General features: G+C 41.2%; 1 protein-coding gene across 3 annotated transcripts; it reads left to right on the forward strand.

Annotated features, from left to right (window-relative positions):
* The first annotated feature begins 2,557 nt into the window (after positions 1 to 2,557).
* NUB1 (negative regulator of ubiquitin like proteins 1) lies at positions 2,558 to 19,233 on the forward strand. 3 transcript variants are annotated; one of them, XM_075492340.1, is made up of 15 exons: positions 2,558 to 2,580; positions 5,930 to 6,047; positions 6,130 to 6,291; positions 8,371 to 8,429; positions 9,016 to 9,086; positions 9,991 to 10,173; positions 11,733 to 11,821; positions 13,219 to 13,325; positions 14,199 to 14,385; positions 14,748 to 14,855; positions 15,029 to 15,181; positions 16,133 to 16,279; positions 16,557 to 16,652; positions 17,398 to 17,590; positions 18,546 to 19,233. In XM_075492340.1, exons 2-15 carry the CDS (start codon positions 5,931 to 5,933, stop codon positions 18,707 to 18,709), a joined length of 1,836 nt encoding a protein of 611 aa, XP_075348455.1. In that variant the 5' UTR covers positions 2,558 to 2,580; position 5,930; the 3' UTR covers positions 18,710 to 19,233. The 3 variants fall into 3 exon arrangements, with proteins under 3 accessions (XP_075348455.1, XP_075348454.1, XP_075348453.1); XM_075492339.1 differs by lacking the exon at positions 2,558 to 2,580 and adding an exon at positions 2,614 to 2,838; XM_075492338.1 differs by lacking the exon at positions 2,558 to 2,580 and adding an exon at positions 2,959 to 3,331.
* The last annotated feature ends 1,553 nt before the right edge of the window (positions 19,234 to 20,786 follow it).

The following is a 20,786-nucleotide window of genomic DNA, read 5'->3' on the forward strand; positions in this document are numbered from 1 at the left end:
GTTTCTCCAGGAGAATGCTGACATAGGTTTGGGAAGAGGTGTTCATTGTGATTGTTCAGGTTTTCTAGTGTTTTCAATTAACTGGCCTGCCCAGATTAGTTTCCAGCTCAGATGCTGATTTCTATTTCTGGGTAGGCATGAGACATGAATAATAAGAATCATAGCTACATATTTTTTTCTTCACAGTGGCTACAGTTTTTCAAGAAAGATTAGAAAGAAAAAAGATAAAACACAGATATGCATAATAGGTATAGGTATAATAAGGAGAAAACACTAGATAACAACTAGCCCATATGAAACAAGAAACTACCTGGAGGGTAATACTTAAAAAAATTCATTGTCCTTTGATATGTGGTATACGTTAGCTTTCTATTTACTTGTCTTGCTGATTTGTACTCCTGCCTATCATTATACTGGCATGTTAACTTTGTTATATCTCCAAGTCTGTAGACCACAAGAGAATCAAATAAAGCTAAAGGAATAACTGAAAGAAAAATCCCATGTTAGCAAGAGGCCGCTATTAAAACTATTAAAAAATTAATTCACGATCATTTTACCTAGATACTTGCAATGACACACTTGAAAACATTTCAGTGAATGCAACTTCGACTTTTAAATCTTTTAAATCAGTACCATAGAAAGTTTATAACCTTATCTAGCCACTTACCTACTCTATAAACCCTTTTGAACTAAATTAGTGATATTATTTTCTGCAAACACTTTTGAATTGATTTTAAAGTGCTCTGAATTAGTTATCTTAATTAAACACAGACCTTGAATACCTTGATTTAAAACTCGGTGCAGGTTTATGCGTGGACTAAATAACTAACTCCTTTGTAAGCTCTTTCATACAAACACTTTGTCCTTTCCTGAGCCTTCTCTAGCATATTACTGTGCTTTGTACTGACTGGAACTTATTTAGAAAAGGCATTTCGCCTTTGGAGAAGTCTTTCAGTTTCATTCCCAAGGACATTATGGAAGAACAATTTCAGTAAATTTTGATTTGTTAGTGGAGTAGTTTTAGTTATGACAAAAGTTGCTAAGCTTACATTTCAAGAGAATGAAATATTACACAAGCACATTGCCTAATGAGAAAATTACTTTTTTCCTAAAGCAGCTGTAGTAAAAATGAAACAGGAAAACATGAGAAAAAATTCAAAACTTCAAATATGAGAAAGTCCCATTTCTCAAGTGCACCTGCTTTTCAACGCCCTTTACTGTTAGCTTCTTCATGTTTGGAGACCATGGGACAGTAACTTTCATAACTCTGTTACCATAGCTTTCACTAAGTTTCAAGCATTGAACTCAAGACTTCCATAAAAGCAAGTTTACTCTTATCAGTAGGCAAACAACTTGACTGATTTATGCACATAGGGGAGCCTAGAATCCTGAAATTCTAGTTCAATGTCTTGTTCACAAGCTCATCATACCTGTTCCCACTGCCAAAGCTGCAGTATGCAGCACCCCCACTTAGTCTGCACGACTGCCTAAGGAAAATGTTTTACATAAGGACAGCCCTCCAGGCCCATCCGTACTGGAATAAATAATACTCCAGTGCAATGATTTCAGTCACACATCAGAGCAGTTAGAATGAAATCTCTTTGCTGCTGGGACAGCTAGTCCCATTAGAGAATTAACCCATGAGTTAATTATTTCTGGTGTAGCCCATTAAAAGAACACTTGTGTCTTTTACAGGCACCAAAAAGATCCTAGGAACAAGCCCCAACCGCCTGAGAGCCTTGCATACAAATACAACATTGATCAGTCTACGTCATCCAGCCAAATGTCTGTGTGGCTGCGTATCATACTCCCACTCTCGGACATTATGGGGACTAGAAGTGACACTCCAGCACTATCTCAGCTGGAGGTGGTATCTAGTACCAGATTTTCCCCACACACCACGTATTCTTCCAGCCCAGTCTCTGAACCTAGGTTAAGTTTTAACTGCCCCACAACTAGGCAAGAACCTGCTCACCACCCCTGAAGGGGAAATACAAGCCTGCACAGGAAAGCTCGCCCTGAAAACTACCCTCAAAGAACACAGCAAAAAAATTACACACTGACCCTCCCTGGCACCTTTCACAGCACCTCAGCCTTTTGGGAAATGCTCCCTCTCAGCACTGACAGGAATTTCAGCCCCTTTTGCCTCACACATGGAAAGGCTGCGGCTGAGGGGTGGCTGCAGTGTGCTCAGCCTCCTGCAGGCCCCAAACCCTCTTGGAAAGCAGACTCGCTCAGGTAGCCAAGCGCCTTGGGGACCCCCACCACCACGTCCCAGGGGACAAGCAAACCAGGCCGGGTTGTAGGACAGTAGGAGGACAGCAGCACCTGCCACTAAGCAACACAAAACCAACAAACGCCTCGCCTCCAAATGAGGGCGGGCCGCTAAGATGGCGGGCGGAGCGTGGCTTCAACCACGTGACGAGCGCCTGCGGCCCTCCCCTTGCCCTGGGCCTTCCGGGCTTCCGTAGGCACCTGCCCCTCCCCGACAATAAACAGCTGGTGTGACGTGTGCGTAAGCCCCGCCCCTCGCGCCCATCCCACCTCCCGGAAGGTGGGCGGTGACTGGCGGGTGCGCAGGTAAGCGCGCGACAGCGCCGCGGGGGCGGGGCTTGCGCTTCGCCCCGCCTCCCGCCGCCCCGGCCGTTGCTCGGGGCCGAGGTGCCGCCCCGGCCGCTGCCGGCTCCGTCGCCTCAGGGAGGGCGGCCCCCGCCAGCCCCAGCCCCGGCGCCGGGCCCGTGACGGGGTTCGGGGCAGGGGGGAGCAGCTGCGCGAGGGCCCGAGCTCCCCTCAGAGACTGCCTGGGCCCCGAGGCCCGGCCTCCGCCGCGGGGCGCAGGTGGGTGCCCGAGGGCCGAGGCGGCGGGAGCTCCGTCCCGGCGCTGCGCTGGGGAGCGCCCCTCCGCCCGCCCCCTCCCCGCCGTGCCTGCTCGGCCCGGCCGCCTCCCTCCTTGCGGTTTCCCGCTCAGAAGCGGGGGCTGGTTGCATCAGCTCCGCTGCTGCCATGGGAGGCTCCTGCTGCGGTTGCCCGAGTGCTCCCTGGGTGCGGTGTTTCGGAGGCGCCTAGAAAGGGCGGCGACTTCGTGGCCGTGCGTGAAACCCCCTGGTGACACCGGTGGCCGAGGTGGTCTTGGCCCTGTCGTGGTAGGGGAGAGACTGGATGTGCCCTGGGGGAGGCCTAGGGACTCCCCAGGACCCCAGGCTGGGAGTGGCAGCGTTCGGGTTTCCATCCTTCCGTTGAGCTGCTGGCTCCTGGGTTTTTTTGCACATGCTGCTGCTTCAGTCTCTTACCCCTCCTTCAGCCACGGCGGGATGTATCGTAGTTGTGCCAGGTAGCTTTCCTCCTTGTTTTTAGGAAAAAATAATGTGTACTGTTTTACTAGTAAACTGCTCTCAGAATCGTCTGTTCTTTCCCTCAAAAGTTAGGCCTTTGAACCTTATTTCTGTAATTGTTTTCTTTTGTGTCATGTATTAAGACCAGCTGGCTTTAGAGGATAACATTTTAGTTACAGAAGCTCAGCCTGGCATTCAAAATGGCCTTTGGGAAATACCCTTGATTGTTGACTCACATTCATTTTGAGAAAGTCCCTTGAAACTCTTACCGAAAGTGAAATTGTGTCAGGAGCACTTGTGGTGTTGGCTGGTGGAAAAGTAAGTCTCAAATGTTTTTGCTAAGGATTTTCTTGCAATTTAGTTATGGTGAAATAGTAATATATGGTAAACATTAGTTTACCATAATGGTAGCTTAAATGGTAGCTAAAATGGTAGCTTTTGTGGTTGTGAAAGCAAAATTTTTTTTTTTAATAGAGGGTTGGAAAGAATAAGTTTAATTGGAGACTCCAGTGGTGTTTTCTGTTTTAATAGCTTACTGAGAAATCACAAACTTATAAAACTATAAAAAGATGAATGACCAGTTTATAAATGCCACTCGTATTGACAATTCATAGTCTGAAGTGTAGGTTGCAATTTTAGACTTTATCTGGATGCCTCAAAGCCATGGATATCTTTTTGTTTCTCAAGTTAAGTAGAATTATAGCTATAAAACGGTTCTTCAGCATAACCAAAACGTGGGAAAATGATGGTTACAGGTTGTTAATGAGAATTGCCTGGCATGTTTTGGAAAAGGGGGAAAGTTGCATTAATAACTTCAATGCAGTCTTTTGAAAATTGAGCATGTTTATTGCTTTCTGCTTTGTAAATGTTGTGTTTTGCCTTGGCCCTAAAGTAATAACAACAACAACATCATCATCATCCCAGCAAGAAAAAGAATGCATGGTTGTCTCTCCTAGTTTGGACAGACACTATGCAAATTATAGCAATCCAACAGGAAGGATTGTTAAACCATCCACTTGCTCAGTTAATCCTTCTGGCTCCTCTCTAGAAGAGACTATTGTCTTTGCAGTTCAAAGATTCTTTGTAGCTCACTAAAGCTGGGGTTGAGGTAAGGTTAACCAGTAAATTTACCACACATTTGATGTTTGCCTGCATGTTTCTGCTCTCAAATAGTGTTTTTCTGAGCAAGGAACAGTTTTTGAGACTGAAAAAATGGATAGAAATGTTTCATTCTTCTGTCCCCTTTTCTCCTGAGAGCTATATGCTAATAAACAAGAATGAGAAAAGGAAACCACTCTGAAAGAAAAGTGAAACTGATTAATCAAATTTCAATGCCAACCTTAATGCATATATGCCAACATTTTAAATGCTTTTCTGTAGAAATTAAAGGACAACTTCCATATGATTCCCAGTGTCCAAGAGCCAGAAGTCTCCCGTGCTTTAACATGCACACAGATTTTCTTTGTTTTTTGTCTGTTGAGGTCACTGCACCCACCTTTCCTTGCGCTCTCTGCCTTCCCTATTTCTTGGGGTTTGGTTGTTTTTTTTTTTCGAGGGACATGCTGATTCACTCAGAGGTTACTGCTTGCTTAGAGCTGAATAAGAATAACCTGTGGTGATGAATTCTGCCTAAACTCTTACCTGTGAGCCAGGGAGCTGCTCTGTTCAGCTCACTGTCATCTTCTCCCCAGTGCTGGGTACTTTAATGCCTGGTGCACATTTACAATACATGTCATCTCTGATCTCAGCCTCTGCACTTTATGTTGCTTGTGGCCCGTGTGCCTGTTCTAGCTTTGCAGTGGGAAGAGCGTCTCGTGGACTATGAAAAGTGGCACCCTGCTATTCCATCTTTGTGAAACCAGGATTTTACAATACCATTTTATGATACTATTAAACTTGTTTGCTTGGCAAATGATTGATATCAGGGAGGGGAGGCGTAGATCGTTGTCTGCTCTTAGCTCTCCGGGCTCTAGCTGATCTCGCTTTGCTGGAGAACTGTGAGCTTTGCCTTATGGTCTTCCCACGGTGGAGCTTGTGGTTCTGAGATGTTCCCTCCTGACACTTCTTTTCTGGCCTCTCAGAGGGAGAACTAATTCATGTTGAACTGTCCACTGGTGTAGAAAGGCTGTGGGAGAAGCAGGAAGGCAGAGGTGCAGCAAGGACACGTTCTAGAGGGGGGGGTGGGTTGAGCAGCCCTGTCCAGGGCAGGGCAGAAGAATTGAATTATGGATTTTGATGAATCAGCATCTTCTGCAATTCCAGCTCATGTGAGGGGTCAGAAAGAGGTTTAATTTGTCTTGAATTGGCAAGGTCCAACACAGAGGGCTTCTGAATTATCCCTACTCCAATCCAGGTTTCACCTCCTTTCCAATTTTTTTATAATAATTTGGACTCAGGCTCCCCTTCCTACCATTTTATGCATGTATTCCATGCATAAAATGCATAGAATACATTTTATACTCAACTTTTTTGGCAGATTTCTGAAATGTCACTTAGACTTCTTGAAAAAGTACAGTATTTTAGTACAGGAAAGCTATATTAAAAGATTTATTATTTTTTGTTCTTTTCCCTTCCACTTGTGGTTTTTTTTTTTAAAGAATGGCACAAAAGAAGTATTTAATAGCAAAACTGACAAGTTGCTTAAGAGAGGACAAAATTCAGCTATGGAAACCACCATATACAAATGAAAAAAAAGAAGCTGGTAAAGAGATGAAGGTAAATATTCTGAGTTGATGTTATGTGTCTTCCATGTCATACTGCTGGTGCATTTTCCCAGTTTTTCTTGCTGTTTTCTTAGGAGCTTGTACAAAAATATTCATCCAAGCTGAATATCAATGAGGACGACACAGAGAATATGCTTGAAGAAATACGGTGTAAAGCAATTGAGCGTGGAACAGGAAATGAAAATTTTAAAGTGACTGGGATTGCGAGACTTGATATATATCTGCCTCGTAGAAAAGTAAGTGACATTGCAGAAAAGTCAGGATAAGTAGCTTTACTTTGATGGCCTTTTGAGTTCTAGATATTTATCTAATGCAAATATTTTCACTTAAGCTTTTTCAGGTGTTTTGTATGAGAGATCTGTGTTAGGTATATAAAATATGGGGGCAGGGGGTGTTACGTAGGTACCTTTCAGTTTCCCAGGTATGTGGGAATATCATGGCAAAGGAATATAATATTGGGAAATCAGTAATTGTCTTCCCTTTAGGATTTAATGAGAAATTATCTTTCAGTTAAGAAAAGTAAATTAGATTTAAGTGTCTGTCTAGTTCAGTTTGATTCCTTCTGATGTAACTGTTCAGATTAGTAGTAAAGAGCAGATGTATTTTTTCAGCTGTAGAATACCTAAAGTTGAGTTACGTATGAATATCACTGTATTACCACAGCTTTTGTTTAAATGACAGCTTTAATTTAAACAAAAAAATTCTCTTTAAGTCCAATAAGCAACTTGAACTTGGTGTCATCTTAGGCCATGTATGGCTGATGACATTGAAAAGAACTCTCTTAGCTTTTAACCGTGGCACGTGGCAGTGTTCTTACAGCGATGACATTATCCTCATGTAACTATTCCAGCCCAGGTAGCTAACTAAACTTACTTTAAAATAGGTATGTCCATTGTTTGAACTTGGAAATGAGAAGCAGGATTTTCTGTTGTGATGGTACTCGTCTGTTCTAAGTCAGGCTCCTAAAAGCTTCACAAAGATAGAATTTAATTAACTCTTGCCCTTTTAAAGCCAGGCTTCAACCTCTAGTTTCACACATAAAATATGCCAGAATAATGATGTGAATCTAATTAAATCAGTGTCAGACTGGTCACCATACCAGATTCTGTGGCTACATCTACCCTCGTCAGCTAAACGCAGGTGGGGGACAGGCTGGCCGCTGTTCAATGGACATCCATGCTGGCAAGCTGCTAGCGTCAGCTCTGATGCAGTTTAGCCCAGGCGCCCTGGTATCCTGCCAAGCAATGCCCAGGCACAGTGTGAGGGCTGACATGGGCCAGGGACCGATCTCAAATGGCACTTTGGATACAGCTGCTCTGCTTTGAAGGTTGAGAGGATTCAACCGTATGGATGTGAAGTGTGCTGTGCAGTTTGGTCACTGGACAGAGAGCAGGTCCTTGGTTAGGTTCTTACTAGTACAAAGCCTCTTAACTGGGAATATTTTCCCCTTAAAAACAGTCTCTAGCAAGCACAACAACTATCTCCAATCACTTCCTAGTTTTGATCATGTGCAGGAGCAGCACCTTCCCCAAAGCTGTATGTCTTCATCCACTCTAACAGTGAAAGAGAAGTTGTTTATTTAGGTGCACTTAAAGGTTGTAGTCTTCTTATCAGCAACAGAAGTGAATGTTCACTCTGGGAAAGGGCAGAGGTTGGGTGGGTTGTTTTTTTTTTCTGAAGATGATCTTGGATAGTAACCTATACTTCAGAAGGATTTTTTTTTTTTACCCATTACTTGCAAAAACACAACACAATCATAATTGTTCTCTCTCCCATAGTGAAAAATAATTACCAGGGAATCTGATGGGCTAAAGGGTAGAGGGTGTTAAGTGATTGCCATGCTGTTAAAACAAACAAATATTTTCATAATTCCTCTTTACAATGCTACTGGGCATAGGGGAATTAATTAATTAAAAATTCCAGTTTATCTAATCTGGGACCAGAGACACTAATAGGAATTAATTATAACTTAGCCAGTCACAGGTGAGTGGCATAATTACAAAGCAGAGTTAAGATTGGAAGTACATAATTAAATTAGTCAGTTTAAATTGTTTGGTTCTGAATTTAGATTTATCTAATTCTGAATCTTCTGCTGTTACAATGCTTATTTTTAGCACTGTATAGCAAGTACAAGACTCCCTACCTGGAAATTACTAATATGTATGCCCAACCATAACCCTGTTAACATGATTATTATTTGAAAAAGAAATTGTAGTTGTAGTAAAACAATTAATTAAGGAAATGTCCAAAGTATCTTGATATCATGCTTTTTTCCTTCCCTCCCCCTTTTCCCCCACCCAATATAATTACCACAGAGCAGAAAAATCCCACTGGAAACTAACTTGTTCATCACAGGGAAGGAGCTCAGATCACAGTAAGTATAATCACCCTTGGTTCTTTTCTAATGATAGCATACTGTCATACACTACTAAAAAAAAGACAAACAGAGCACTATTTGTTCGATTTAAGCTTTTTCTTAGCAGGTATGTTTGTTCAGTATGTCTGAACAGGATGTCCAGTGTCCCTGTAGGGCAGTTCTTCATGTAAGAAGCCGCAGTTTAATAGATAGAAAACAGGAAAGTTGCAACTGTGGAAGAAGATAGCTCTCTGTAAATCCCCAGCAAGTACCTGAAAAGGCAGTAGTGATCAGTGTTCCAAAGCTGTAACTAGGCAGGTCTTCTGAACAGTGAACATGAGCTTCTCTTCCTTTGGTGTTTTTAAGCCTAATAAAACCAGATTCTTTTCTGTCTGTTTTGCTTTTTCCGTATCTGTATCCCACATTTTCCCTATGTGGTATACAAAGCTTTTTGATGATGATGTTTTACTTCTAGCAGCCTTTTATAGCAAAAGTTTTAAGCCGGTTATGAGCATACTCATTTTGAAGTTTTATTGCTATTCTAACAGAAATATTGTATAGCCTTACAAATTTATATTCATGGTTGAAATTATTTATTTCACAGGATAGCACAGGAACATGCATTAAAAGAAAATGCTATCAAAATAATCATAAATAAGAAGCAACTTGACCTGGGTATGTATCTCTAGTTGAGTATACTTTTATGATAATTTTCTAGTTTACTGATTCTCGGAAGAAAAATTTCTTGCAACTCTGTTAATTTCAGAAATTCCCAAGGAATAGCAGGTATATTTGTCAGATTCTGCTCTACAAGAAATGCAATAAATTATAATGATCAAAATTCTTAGATAGAATTAGAGCAATTGTAGGAATCCTGTAATAAATGTTGAAAATCCATTTTTCAAGCGCTGAAACACTGAAATTGCACATTTAAGAGAAACCCTAAATTTCCTCAAAACCTATATTGTATAACAGCACATTCAAAAACTTTTTGTAATGCTTTACGCATGTTCAACTTGTCAGACATGTTGTGGAAAGTGGTGACAACAGCTTTCTCGTTATTGATGGCCTAAGCATCTGACATATTTATTTCCCTTAGAATATGTCGGAATTAGAGCCATGGAGTTGACAATAGGAACTCAAATTCTATTCCCAGTTCTTCTGTTCTGTTATTATTGTCTTGGATGATCCTGGACATGTTGTTGTTCCAGTTTTTGTCTGAAGATTGATTAACTGAAATAGAAACAATCATATTTTTTGAATGTTTTGAAAAAAGCAAGCAAAAACATACCAATCATTTAAAAAGCACTTTTAAGATGCAAGTCTGATTGTCATTTCTGAGTTTCCGCTGAATATGTCAGTAATTGGCAGCGGTTTTGGTTGAGTTCTTGAGTCTAGTAATTACTGTAGTTCTTCAGTACAGTACGAGTAAGGCAAGGGGCTGTTCAGGTTGTTTTGTTTGTGGTGGTTGTTTTTTACACACACACACACACACACCCCCGAATGGCAGTACAATGTAAAATGGTCTCTCTTCACAAATAGAGCATTTGGATTCTATTCATCATACACTATTTTGCAGGCAAAACCCTTGAAGACCAGGGTGTAACACACAATGCAAAAGTGATGGTACTTCAACTGGAACAGAGTGATGAGGAAACTAAAAGAAAAGTTCAGGAAGAAGAACTTCAATGCAAGAAAGAAAAAGAAATAAATGACAAGATGCAAAGAACTAAGAAGGGTTTGGAAATTCTAGCGGAGAGAGGTAAGGGAGGTGGTTGAGGTTTTTTTTTTTTTTTATGGAGTGGGAGGAGATGGGTGTTCATTAATTCTTGCCCATCAAAAATTATCTTCTCAGTGGACTTTCAACATAGAAGAGTACCTGTACCATGGCTGGATTTCAGTTTATACTTTTCTAGGTTTCTACCTACTTGAAAACTGGATTTTAAGTTGACTAGAACTTCCTCTTCTACTCTAACTCTTCTTACACAACTAGAATGCTAGAAAACATCTGGTACTTTGAGAAGGATATAATATGAATCAATTATTATTTAATTGGCACTTGACAGTTAAGGGACTGATGACTCTTGAACAGGCTTTAAATTTCTTGTAGACATGAGCACAGTGGAATAAGGTATTATAAGTCATTACACACTCTTTTGTAGTTTACCTTGGATATGGCTGTGTGTAACCATGGTTTCATTGTGCAGAACAGCTCACTTGTCAGTCTCTTCTGTAACATGGCTCTGCTGTTGTCATTGCATTTGATGTTGATTGCTGGCAACTGTGGATTAAGTTAAAGGGCTATAGTCAATTTAACAGTACTCATTTTTCAAAATGAGGTTGTGTTTGTGAATTGCATTGCTAGATGGTGAGTTTAAATCACTTCTCTATTTTATTGTTTCAAAAATCCACAAACAAGAAACTGTGAAACTGAGTATGTAATGGATTCCTGCCAAATGCAAAAATACCTGAACAAAGCTGCTTTTAACAGTCAGTGACAGCCTGTTTCTTACCATAATATCAGATTTTGAACAAATGGAGGAAGTGATTCCTTTTATGGATTTAAGGGGTACTTTCGACGCCAGTCCTTGAATCCTGTATAGGGCCTCTTCAAGGTGTTTACCGCTAACTGTCAGTTACAGCACAATGCCAGAGTATAGAGTGGAGTCCCTAATGGGCTCACAGGCTGAAGGTTCTATGTGAAGTGTAGAAAGAATTTAACAACCCTTTTGTTTCATCTTGAGAAAAATTGCAGGGCAGAAGCTTTTAATCTCAGCAAACTCCTGCTCAACTTTTTTGTTTACAAGAAAAGCATCTTTTCATTTTAAATCAGATGGAAATGAAAACAAAATTCATAGTTTGGTTATAAGCGTTAAAGATGTGGGGAAAGAAAAATACTGAGCTGTATTTTTTTTTTTTTTTCAGTTTTATCAACTGTGCTCAGTTGTGTTTTTCTTTATATTCTATGCTTTATTTGATAAAGCATTTCAAATGTTATATTGTGTAAAATGTAGGTGTTTTGTCTTCTGCAAATAATTCTTTACAATTCATGTAACTTTTAATGTTGTGTCTAAATTTCTGGCTGAACAGGGCCTTTTCCTTAGTGACCTTCCTAAAAGTTCCTCACGCTTCTCTGATCAAGGCCATTTTTGGTAGGTCTGTCCAAAACACAGATGCAGCCTTTATTTGTAATTCTGAATTTTTTTTGTTGTTTGTTTGCTTTTTTGTTTAACCGTGTACTTTTGACATAATCTTATAACAGCAGAGTTACTCTGTTGAAGGTGGTACTTAAAATTTAAACTGCTTTTTCTTATCTTTCAGAGGAGTACTTGGATCCAGATTCTGTTCCATACCTAGATATAGCTAATCAGACTGGAAGGTCAATTGAGATTCCTCCTCAAGCTAAAAAAGTAGGTAAAAGGACCTTACAAAGCTACTAAGACAGCTTTTTAAAGCTTGATTTGTGAAGCATTTCAAATATGAGATTGAAATACAGTCAGACTTTTTTGGGATGTAACCCTGGGTCCAGTAGATGTTTGCTTAATAGAAATAATTTTGAAATAAAATTAAAGCAGAAGTCTACAACTGGGAATGCTTCAGTCATCTGGAGACAGACCTTTGTTTGCTGATCTAATTGCAGGTCTAAACTTGCACCAACCCCTGTGTGGTCCATATCTTATTTTTGTGTTTTAAGATGCTTTAACTTTGTTATAACTTGGCACTCATGTTAAATTCTGGGTGCCCTAGAACAACATGAAATAACTTGTTCACTAGGCCTCCATTTCAGTTGGAAACTTGATGAGCCTCTCAATGGGACTCTTAAAGTAGTTTTCAGATCTTTTGCACTGTGACCCCTCTCAAATTTAAATTCGTTCACCATTCAAGAAAGTACCAGATTCTTAACTGAAAATATCTTTGGTTGGGTGCATGGATTGAATTACAGTAGGAGTGACATACCTGATGTTGGCTGCTGAAGCAGAAGAATAGGAATAGATGCTATATTTTTAAGATTGCTGGATTTTCTGAAGATAAATAAAAATCTTTACAAATACTTGGAATTACACCCTGTAACAAAAAAAATACCTCAGGAAGAAATGAGCAGGCCCCAACGTGTGCTAACTGCTGCCCTAGCTTTTTCTGAGGCAATCCTGTGTTTTCTGCATCATCTGGAGTTTCTGGATGATTGGAATCACAACTGTCTGTTCTCACAGTGCACACTGTTCTGATGAAGTGCTGAAAGTAGTAATTCACCTGAAGAGTTAAAGCATCAAATGTTCAAGTGCACAAGATTTCATCAGTATTGAACGTGGGTGAGAAGAAATACTGCAGGTTGTTTCTATCCAGAAATATTATTTACATTTCCATTTGTCATACTGCAGGAACTAGAGTGTTTTCCTGCCACATTCAAACCCCAATTTTCAGTTCTGAGGTTTTGTAGGAGGTGAATCGTTAGGTTCTACAAGATGGTTGTAATAGCAAAGCCAAACAAACCTGGTGCTGTTGGGAAGTGTAGCACCCAGAGAAATGCTTAGCTTTTCATCACTTATTATTGAAAATCTATCTAGGGTTGCATTCTTGGTGCAATGTTTCATGTGACAGTAACATTGACTGCTTTTAAGTAGACAATATTTAACATTAGCAGATGACAGAAAAGTATGAAGTGATGTGAAATAGTACTGCTCTTACAGAACTGATACCATGATATTCTCCTAGGAAGAACAAGGGCTCTGATGGATTACCTACATATTTCTTTCTAGTTGTATGAGTTGGGGAGGTGCAAAAAAAAGTCTCAATCTGTTTTTTCTAGGCACTTGTGCTGGCAATGGGTTATCATGAGAAGGGCAGAGCATTAATGAAGAAGAAAGAATATGAAATAGCACTGCCATATTTGTTGGATGCTGATAAACACTTCTGGTAAGAACCTTTTTGAGTCCTTGTGTCTCTTTCCTATACTGTCAACCAAATACAGGAATGGTATTAGCTCTACCTGTGCATATAAATCGGGGCCTGTTTTGCCCGGGATTACTTTGCACCCCCTCTGCAGATGGGAAACAGCAAAGGCTCTGACTTGCAGTGACAGGTGGCTTCACTTAGAACAGCTGAAACAGATACTGCCACTGGGCAATTTAATCTTTCATATCAACATAAACAGAAACTGTCGATATTCATGTACTGGGCTATAAATTGCATTAGCTTGAGAGACAGTTACAGATACTCTTGCAATTGCTCCTGTGAAGTAGTAGTTTCTCGTAACAGGTGGAGCCGATAGCTGAGGTCAGTAATGATACCAGGGTTTCTGCAGGTAAACTACTTTCCTGTCAACAGTCAGAGCCCTGAATTGCTCTTTTGAGATCCCCAAAAGTAATATTGTCCCCATCTGTTTCTCATCTGTATGCCCATGCAAGGAGACGGGCACAGGACTCGGCATGTTCACATGCACTAAGGAAGACTGTTTCTCGGTCCTCTCAAAGATTATGCAGGGTTTAATTCCATTCTGCTTTTAAAGAGATGCTGTCTTAAATGGTAACAAAATGAGTGGTGACTACTGTAATTCTTTGGGATGTAGTGTTATCATTAGTGCCCCATGTATTAGTGAATGTGATGGGAGATCAGTGCTTTATTAAAGTTCCACTGACATCAGTTTGCTACATCAGGTACGGAGTGTGTGCTTTCTCAAATATGAGTATGCATATTTCTAGCATGTTGTTTCATTAGTGTTAAAAAGTGTGGGGGGGAAAACATAAACAACCTCTCCCAAAAAAACAAAGTAATTGTTTTATTTTCCAGTGAGTGTAGCACAGAACTGCTGAATACTGTTGATAATTACGCAGTACTGCAGCTGGATATAGTGTGGTGCTACTTCCGCCTGGAGCAGCTGGACTGCCTGGATGATGCAGAGAAAAAGCTGTCCACAGCACATAGATGCTTCCAGAGGTGCTATGGGGAGAACCATGAAAGACTTATTGATATCAAAGTATGCTGATTTTGATTTAATTAGGGTGGCTTTCCTTTTTTCCACATGTATTCAGTTATTGTTCAAGTATTACAAGACTGACTTTTAGAAGTTTAGCGTTTTCTCGTGCCGCCTCAGCCTGTGATCTAGTTGTGTAATTGTCAGCATAGTGAAAGCATTGGACCTGACACAAAGGTCATGGCAAACGTGTGTTTATATGCACAGACATCATCAGTTTTACATGTGATACTTATCGGCATACTAAGTGTCACATTAGTGACTATGTCGTCTTTAAATGTGTAAAGTGTTCTATTGATAATGAATTGATGTTCTACCATATGCTTCTACCCATGTGCCCCTTCCTTGCTTAAACAATTCTTCAGGGAAGCTATGGTCGTGAGAAGGTTTTATTTCTACGGCTTTACCTCCTTCAAGGGATAGGACACTATCACAGTGGCAGAGAAAAGGAGGCTGCCGAGTATATTCAGAAGGTAAGACGCCATTAAGTAAAACTTTTGAGTCGTTCACACTAGCTCCTGTCTTTGGGCTCTGTCTTGCACCTTCTCCCTGTTCATTGCTTACTCAGAAAAATGGGGAGACTTTTTTTTTCATTTGTATGTTAGCGACAGTGTAAGTAGTATCATTCTGTTCTTTCTGTATACAGGCATCTCGTTTATATGAAGAGCTGTCCATAGATCCTGATAAAGTTTATCGCCTGTCACTCCTGGGGTTCTCTGAACAGGAAGCTCGCCTTGCCCTGCGAGCATGCCATGGGAATGTGGAGCATGCTGCCAATCTTATCACCAACAGGAGAGAGGTATGGTGCAGTGAAAGTATTAAATCAAGGATCATATTAGTTGGGGTGTCCATAAGATCATGTTTTGTGTGACCAGCGCAATGTGGTGCTAAATTAAGGACTCGGATTACCCTGCTTTGGTTGTGTAACTAACAGTTTAACATCTGTTGCCACAAGTTTGAAACCAAAACTTAATACAATAAGCAAAGCTTTGTCCCAAAACAGATGGGATGAGAGTGCCAAAGACCTGTGGTTGTACCACAGAAGCGCATAGGAAGACTTTGCACCAGTGTTTGCTAGTCAGCAGTGCTCTGTACGGGAACAAAACCACCATGATCAAGCTGCCACTCCTGGGCTTGGCTGGTCTGAAAGACAGGAGGCTGCACAATAAAGTGCTACGAGGGCAACCGTCACGCTACACTGTCTTATGGCTTTGGACTTGGAAGATCCAGGACAGGAGAAGGATTTTTTTGTGCTGAAGTGAAGGAAGCTAAAGTGAAGTGAAGACAGTGTTGTCCAGATCTGAAGTGCCTGAAGTTGCCTTTGGTAAGCTGAGGTAGCACTTCTAGACCTCAGTCAGTGAAATGTGGACGGAGAAGGGCTGAACAGAACTCCTCGGCTACATGCCCAGTTCTGACTGTATGTCCTTGGCAAGTCTTGTCTACAGGCCCATCTGCCAAACGGGTTTATCGCTTACCACACAGGGCCTATAATAGCTGTGATAGCATAAGATCCGATCTGCAGAGACTGCGGAGCGGAAGTATGGCAACAGTGCTAGCTCATGGAAATGCAACTTTATTTAGTAACGAGTGTCTGGCAGCACAGTCTGTATTTAAAAAAAAAAAAAAAAAAAACACCTTTTCTTCAAGAGATTCAAACTCGAAGAAGTAAATCCAAGAAAGCCTGTATGCACAGGGGAAGGCTGAAGCATTCCCATGCACAGTGAGCTTTGTAATGGCTGTGTTCTTGCAGGAAAAGGCACAGATAAAGAGGGAGGAGAGAGCTAAAAGAAGGCAGCGACTGGAAGACATAAACACCTTGAAAAGTATGGGCTATTCAGAGAGAGCTGCTCAAGTAGCTCTTCATAATACACAAGGAAACCTGGACCAAGCCTTTAAGGTAAGTGATTTTCAGGCATAGTACTTTTGTACAAAAACTTGTTTGCTTTTTTTATTTATTGTGTAGCAGATTCTTATTTTCTGTAGTCTATATTCGTTAGTTCATAGCTACCTTCTCTGAACTCTAATGACTGAACTTCTGCTTCCTGACCCAATGAATCAGGTATCATTTAAGTTGGCTGAGGCTTGCTTATATCAACTATTGGGCTAAACGCATATCCATACCGAGGACTATTGTATTTCTATTGCTCTATTCTGATCCCTCTGTTTTATTTTAGTTTATTCTTGACAATCCAGAGTTATTGTTGGAAGATGATGATGATGATCCTGTGGCCATGGACCAGTTTCAGGTTTCCCAGGAAAGTATCGATCAAGTAAGTTAAACTTTTTGCTTTCTTAGGAGTTGGTTGTCTTGTTTCTGAATTATGCCTTCAAACACACCGATCTTCCTTAAGCAAAGCTGTACAAATTTTCTTTGACCCATATCACAAGCTGTCACACTTCCACTGTCTGGCATCTGGTCTTCACGGTGAAGTCACAGGCTAAAATGTAGACTGTGTTTACTTCCTGCCCATTACACCAACCTGTCACACACAGATGCGGAGCAAAGTGTGTGCACTATAATGCTCTATCCCAAAAAAAGACAGCAAGCGAGAAATTAATTCAAGTCTCTAAACATTGCAGTACATGAGGCAAAGAGTTGGAACGTGTCTTTCTCATCACAGGCCGTCTGAAAAGCTCTTCAGTAGTTGGCATGGCTACAATAATCAGTGTCGGATAGGCAAGAAAACTATTGCCCAGAAAAAGTAAATAGTATGTGCACCCTCCTGATACGCTGGAATCCTTTGAAGTTTCCTTTTGAAAAACAGAAAAAGAATTGGTCTGATACAAACAAGGGGCTCTTGATTCTGCTCAACATCCCCATTCCTTTAATAGGTCATTGCCCTGTTGTGAACTGTTCCAGTAAACCAGAGTCAGTGTCCTGGAATTCCTGGCATGCAGTGCTTTCCTCTGTGCAAGAGGAATGACTGTCAGATTCCTGTCAGACCCTGGTGCTGGATTAACTTGGGTTTCTCCAGATTTTTTTATTTTTATTTTTTTTCCTCCCCCCTCCTGTAGCTGATGTATATGGGTTTCAGCCGTGAGTCGGCAGAGCAAGCTTTAAAGGTCTTTAAAGGCAACATCCACTTAGCTTCCCAAACCCTTGCTCATTATGGGGGAGTTCTTCCTGCTTCACTGCAGCTGTCTCCAGAAGCGTCCAGTCCATCAGAAGAATCGGCTTCATCAAAAGACTCGCCCACAGAGTCTGCAGGTAAGCGATGTTGCGTACAGCAGGCAGAGGAGAGGGAAGGGGGAAGGCTGTTCTTCTGGCTTTTGTACAGAACAATTAAGCGATTTCTGCTTAAATACTGGTAGAGGGCCTTGAGTAATGCCCCAGGCTACTTTTATTAGGAACATAGTCTCAGGCAAGGGAACCATTACCCCAGATAAGCTATAGCCCCGGCAATCAGTGACAGCCATATACAGAACCATAAGGGATATGTATCAGCTGTAGGTCGTGCATAAGACAGATGCATCCCAGAAGAAAGGGGTAACCTTCAGAGGCGTCCTGGGAAGGGTGAAGAGGAAGTGGCTGCTGAGCGGGCTATGGCTTTGGCACACCACGCTGGGGGCCTTGGGTGCCTGTGTCCTCACTTCCCCAGTGAGGAACACGTGGCCCTCTCTAGCCTACAAGCAATTTTAGCTTCTCCCATCTAATTGTACTCGCTCCCACCAGTTCCCTTAAACAAACCAACCTCTCCCTGCCTGTACTCTTTCAGAGAGCAAGTACTAAGTTGCCAGAGCGCATTCCCTGGACCTACCACTGATAATGATGATTTTTTGGCTTGCTAATATCTGGGTTCTGACCACTAGGAAGTTTATTCCAAATCTGTGCTATACAGTCAGCTGATTTGACCACATACTCCTTCCTCATGTCCCTTGTGTGGTAGAACTGTAATTGATACTTGCCATTTAGCAAAGAGGAAACTTGCACATACTTTTTCTCTCTTCCATTACTTGTCAGAGCTGAGTGATCCCTGTTGTACAACTAAGGGCTTTCCTACAGCTTTAAATAATGGGGAAAAAATTGCCATCCTGCAATATCCTTTGCAGAGCTACTTTAACTGAGGTGGTTTTACAGTAAGAGACTCGCAGAGCAGTCGTGCGGATGAAAGAGGGAAAGTACCAGCTTAGCTGAATTCACTGCTGCTTTTCTTTGTTGGAAGGTTCTTCTAGTTCACCCACAGATGAAGACATGGAGACCGATGCAGTCAATGAAATCCTGGAGGATATTCCTGAACATGAAGAGGATTATCTGGATTTAACACTGGAGGAAGAGGAACAGATCATTCATGAATACTTATCCTATATACAAGTACCACAGCATTAAATCCCATTACATCTACTTCAGTTATACGTATTTACCTTGACAAATTGAGTTTGGATTATAAGTGCACCTTCAGCTTATCTTTTACTAAATGCCTTGAATTCAGTTCAACTATAGGTGGAACACTTAATTCCTGCTTATTTATAAATCTGCTTAAAGCCTACATTTGTGATACATTGTAATTTATTGTCATAGCAGAAAAATAGAAACATTTATTTTCAGAAGAAAATTTAATAGAACTAAACTATATTTTTATTGTGGAATAAGTTAATTCACTTAGTATTCAAGTAAAGAAGCATTTCTATACCATTTTAAAATACCAGCTTTAAAAAAAAAAAGTGAGTTTGAAAATCAGAAACCTAGCTCCTGAGGTTATAGTGGTATCAGCTTGCAAACTGTTCTCCTTTTCTTCTGAAAGATTTCTAAGAGTCATTTATGTATCTGTTGTGCATGGATCTATACTGTGTTCCGCTTGTCACTTCGTGCGGGTGTTACACAGGCAATAAAGGTAACTATGTGCTGCTTCTCTTTTTAGTAAGAGTTGTCTATGCTTTGGTTTTAAAAACCAGTAGGAACTACCTGGCAGGGCCGTGTCCTGTCAGACCCCAGTGACCTGTGTAGTGGGATTTCCTTTTGTAACTAAATAAGCAGTTTCCCTAAGCAGCTTCTCTTCACCTCCTGCAGGTGTGTGGCTTAAGATTTGATGGATTTCATGGGGACTACAAGATTTTCTTTAGTCAGCTGTCGAACAAAACTTGGCTCGGGCACTGTCTAAATAGTTGTACCCAGCTTCAGCATTCTAGAAGAATATTTGGGGGTCTTTTAGTGTGTTTTGTAACATGCTGTTTTCTGCTGTGTAAGCACTCCTCTCCCCCAGGAACAGAAGTTCCCCCACTTGTCAGCTTTTCTTAAAAATGGTTTATTTGCTTTCTGTAACTTCAGACTCGCGGTAGAGGGAGCTCATGCCCCGTCTGCTCCAGGCGTGGTGCTGGAGCTGGTGGCAACAGGGGAACTGGCGGTGATCTCTGCTTAGAGCGAGGCCTAACAGTAGCTGCTGGAAAATGAACCTTCCGTGTGGTGACAGCTTATTCTTACCCAGCATTTATCAGTGGGGAAATGAGGGCTTGAACTGCTGTTAGGGCAAACATGCTACTGGAGGAAGCAGAGCTTTGGCCTGCAAAATGACTGTGCGGCTCTACGAGATGGACTTAATAGGCTTTAATAGGCTTCAGCAATGGATTTTTTTTTTTTTTCCTGGCTACCTTAGCCAAGGATGGCAAAAAGCATGCAGTGATAACACTGTTAAGGAATTATTTGTATTTCATACTTCTGCATCAAGACAAGTGCTATAAAAATGGAGTAGTTTTGTATCTCTTCCCAGAAGGCTGAAGCATTTCTAAAGCCAGTAATACGAGCTTCTGTGGAGAAAAAACAGCCCCAGCAACCATTATATCCTGTTTCTCTATAGGAGAGCACTGGGGAGCCACTGGACAAAATGCAGTGCAAAACCAGAACATACAAAATTGAAAATGAGAAAAATTAACAAAGTGATGGATGTAGTTTTAACAAGAAGTAGGTGGGAAAGCACATACTTATTCCTTCCTTATATCCCATTCTGGCATTACCTTATGCTAGCCCCTAGGCATGCACCGAAGGCAGCGTTGGGCTGTACAGGCGCTATTTCTCCTCTTTGAAGCGGCTTGCATAGCAAACTGGCAGTGACAACTTAAGAAGTGAGTGTTTGTCCTTGGCAAATTTAAAATTAGCATCATAACACGCAGTGCTTGTCAGAGAAGCCATTCCTCAGTGATGTAATTCTGCCAGCACTGCCCCCGAATAACTGCCTGCAGTTTTAAGTGATCAGCAGGGCAGGAGGCATTGGCTAAAAGTTTTAAGTTAATTCTGACCATGTATTTGAAGACACTGTGATATGTTTAGCAACAGACAGAAGTGGTAATGACTCATTAATTCCACTCTTTGAGATCAATGTCTACTAAATCCATTTGCTAATTCCATGCGCAGCTGCTGTAGGGCCAGATCAGCGCTCATGTCTAACATACTGTGTGCAAAGTTTTAAACA

This window comes from Mycteria americana, chromosome 2 (genome assembly GCF_035582795.1).
Source record: "Mycteria americana isolate JAX WOST 10 ecotype Jacksonville Zoo and Gardens chromosome 2, USCA_MyAme_1.0, whole genome shotgun sequence".
NCBI classification, from domain to species: Eukaryota; Metazoa; Chordata; class Aves; order Ciconiiformes; family Ciconiidae; genus Mycteria; species Mycteria americana.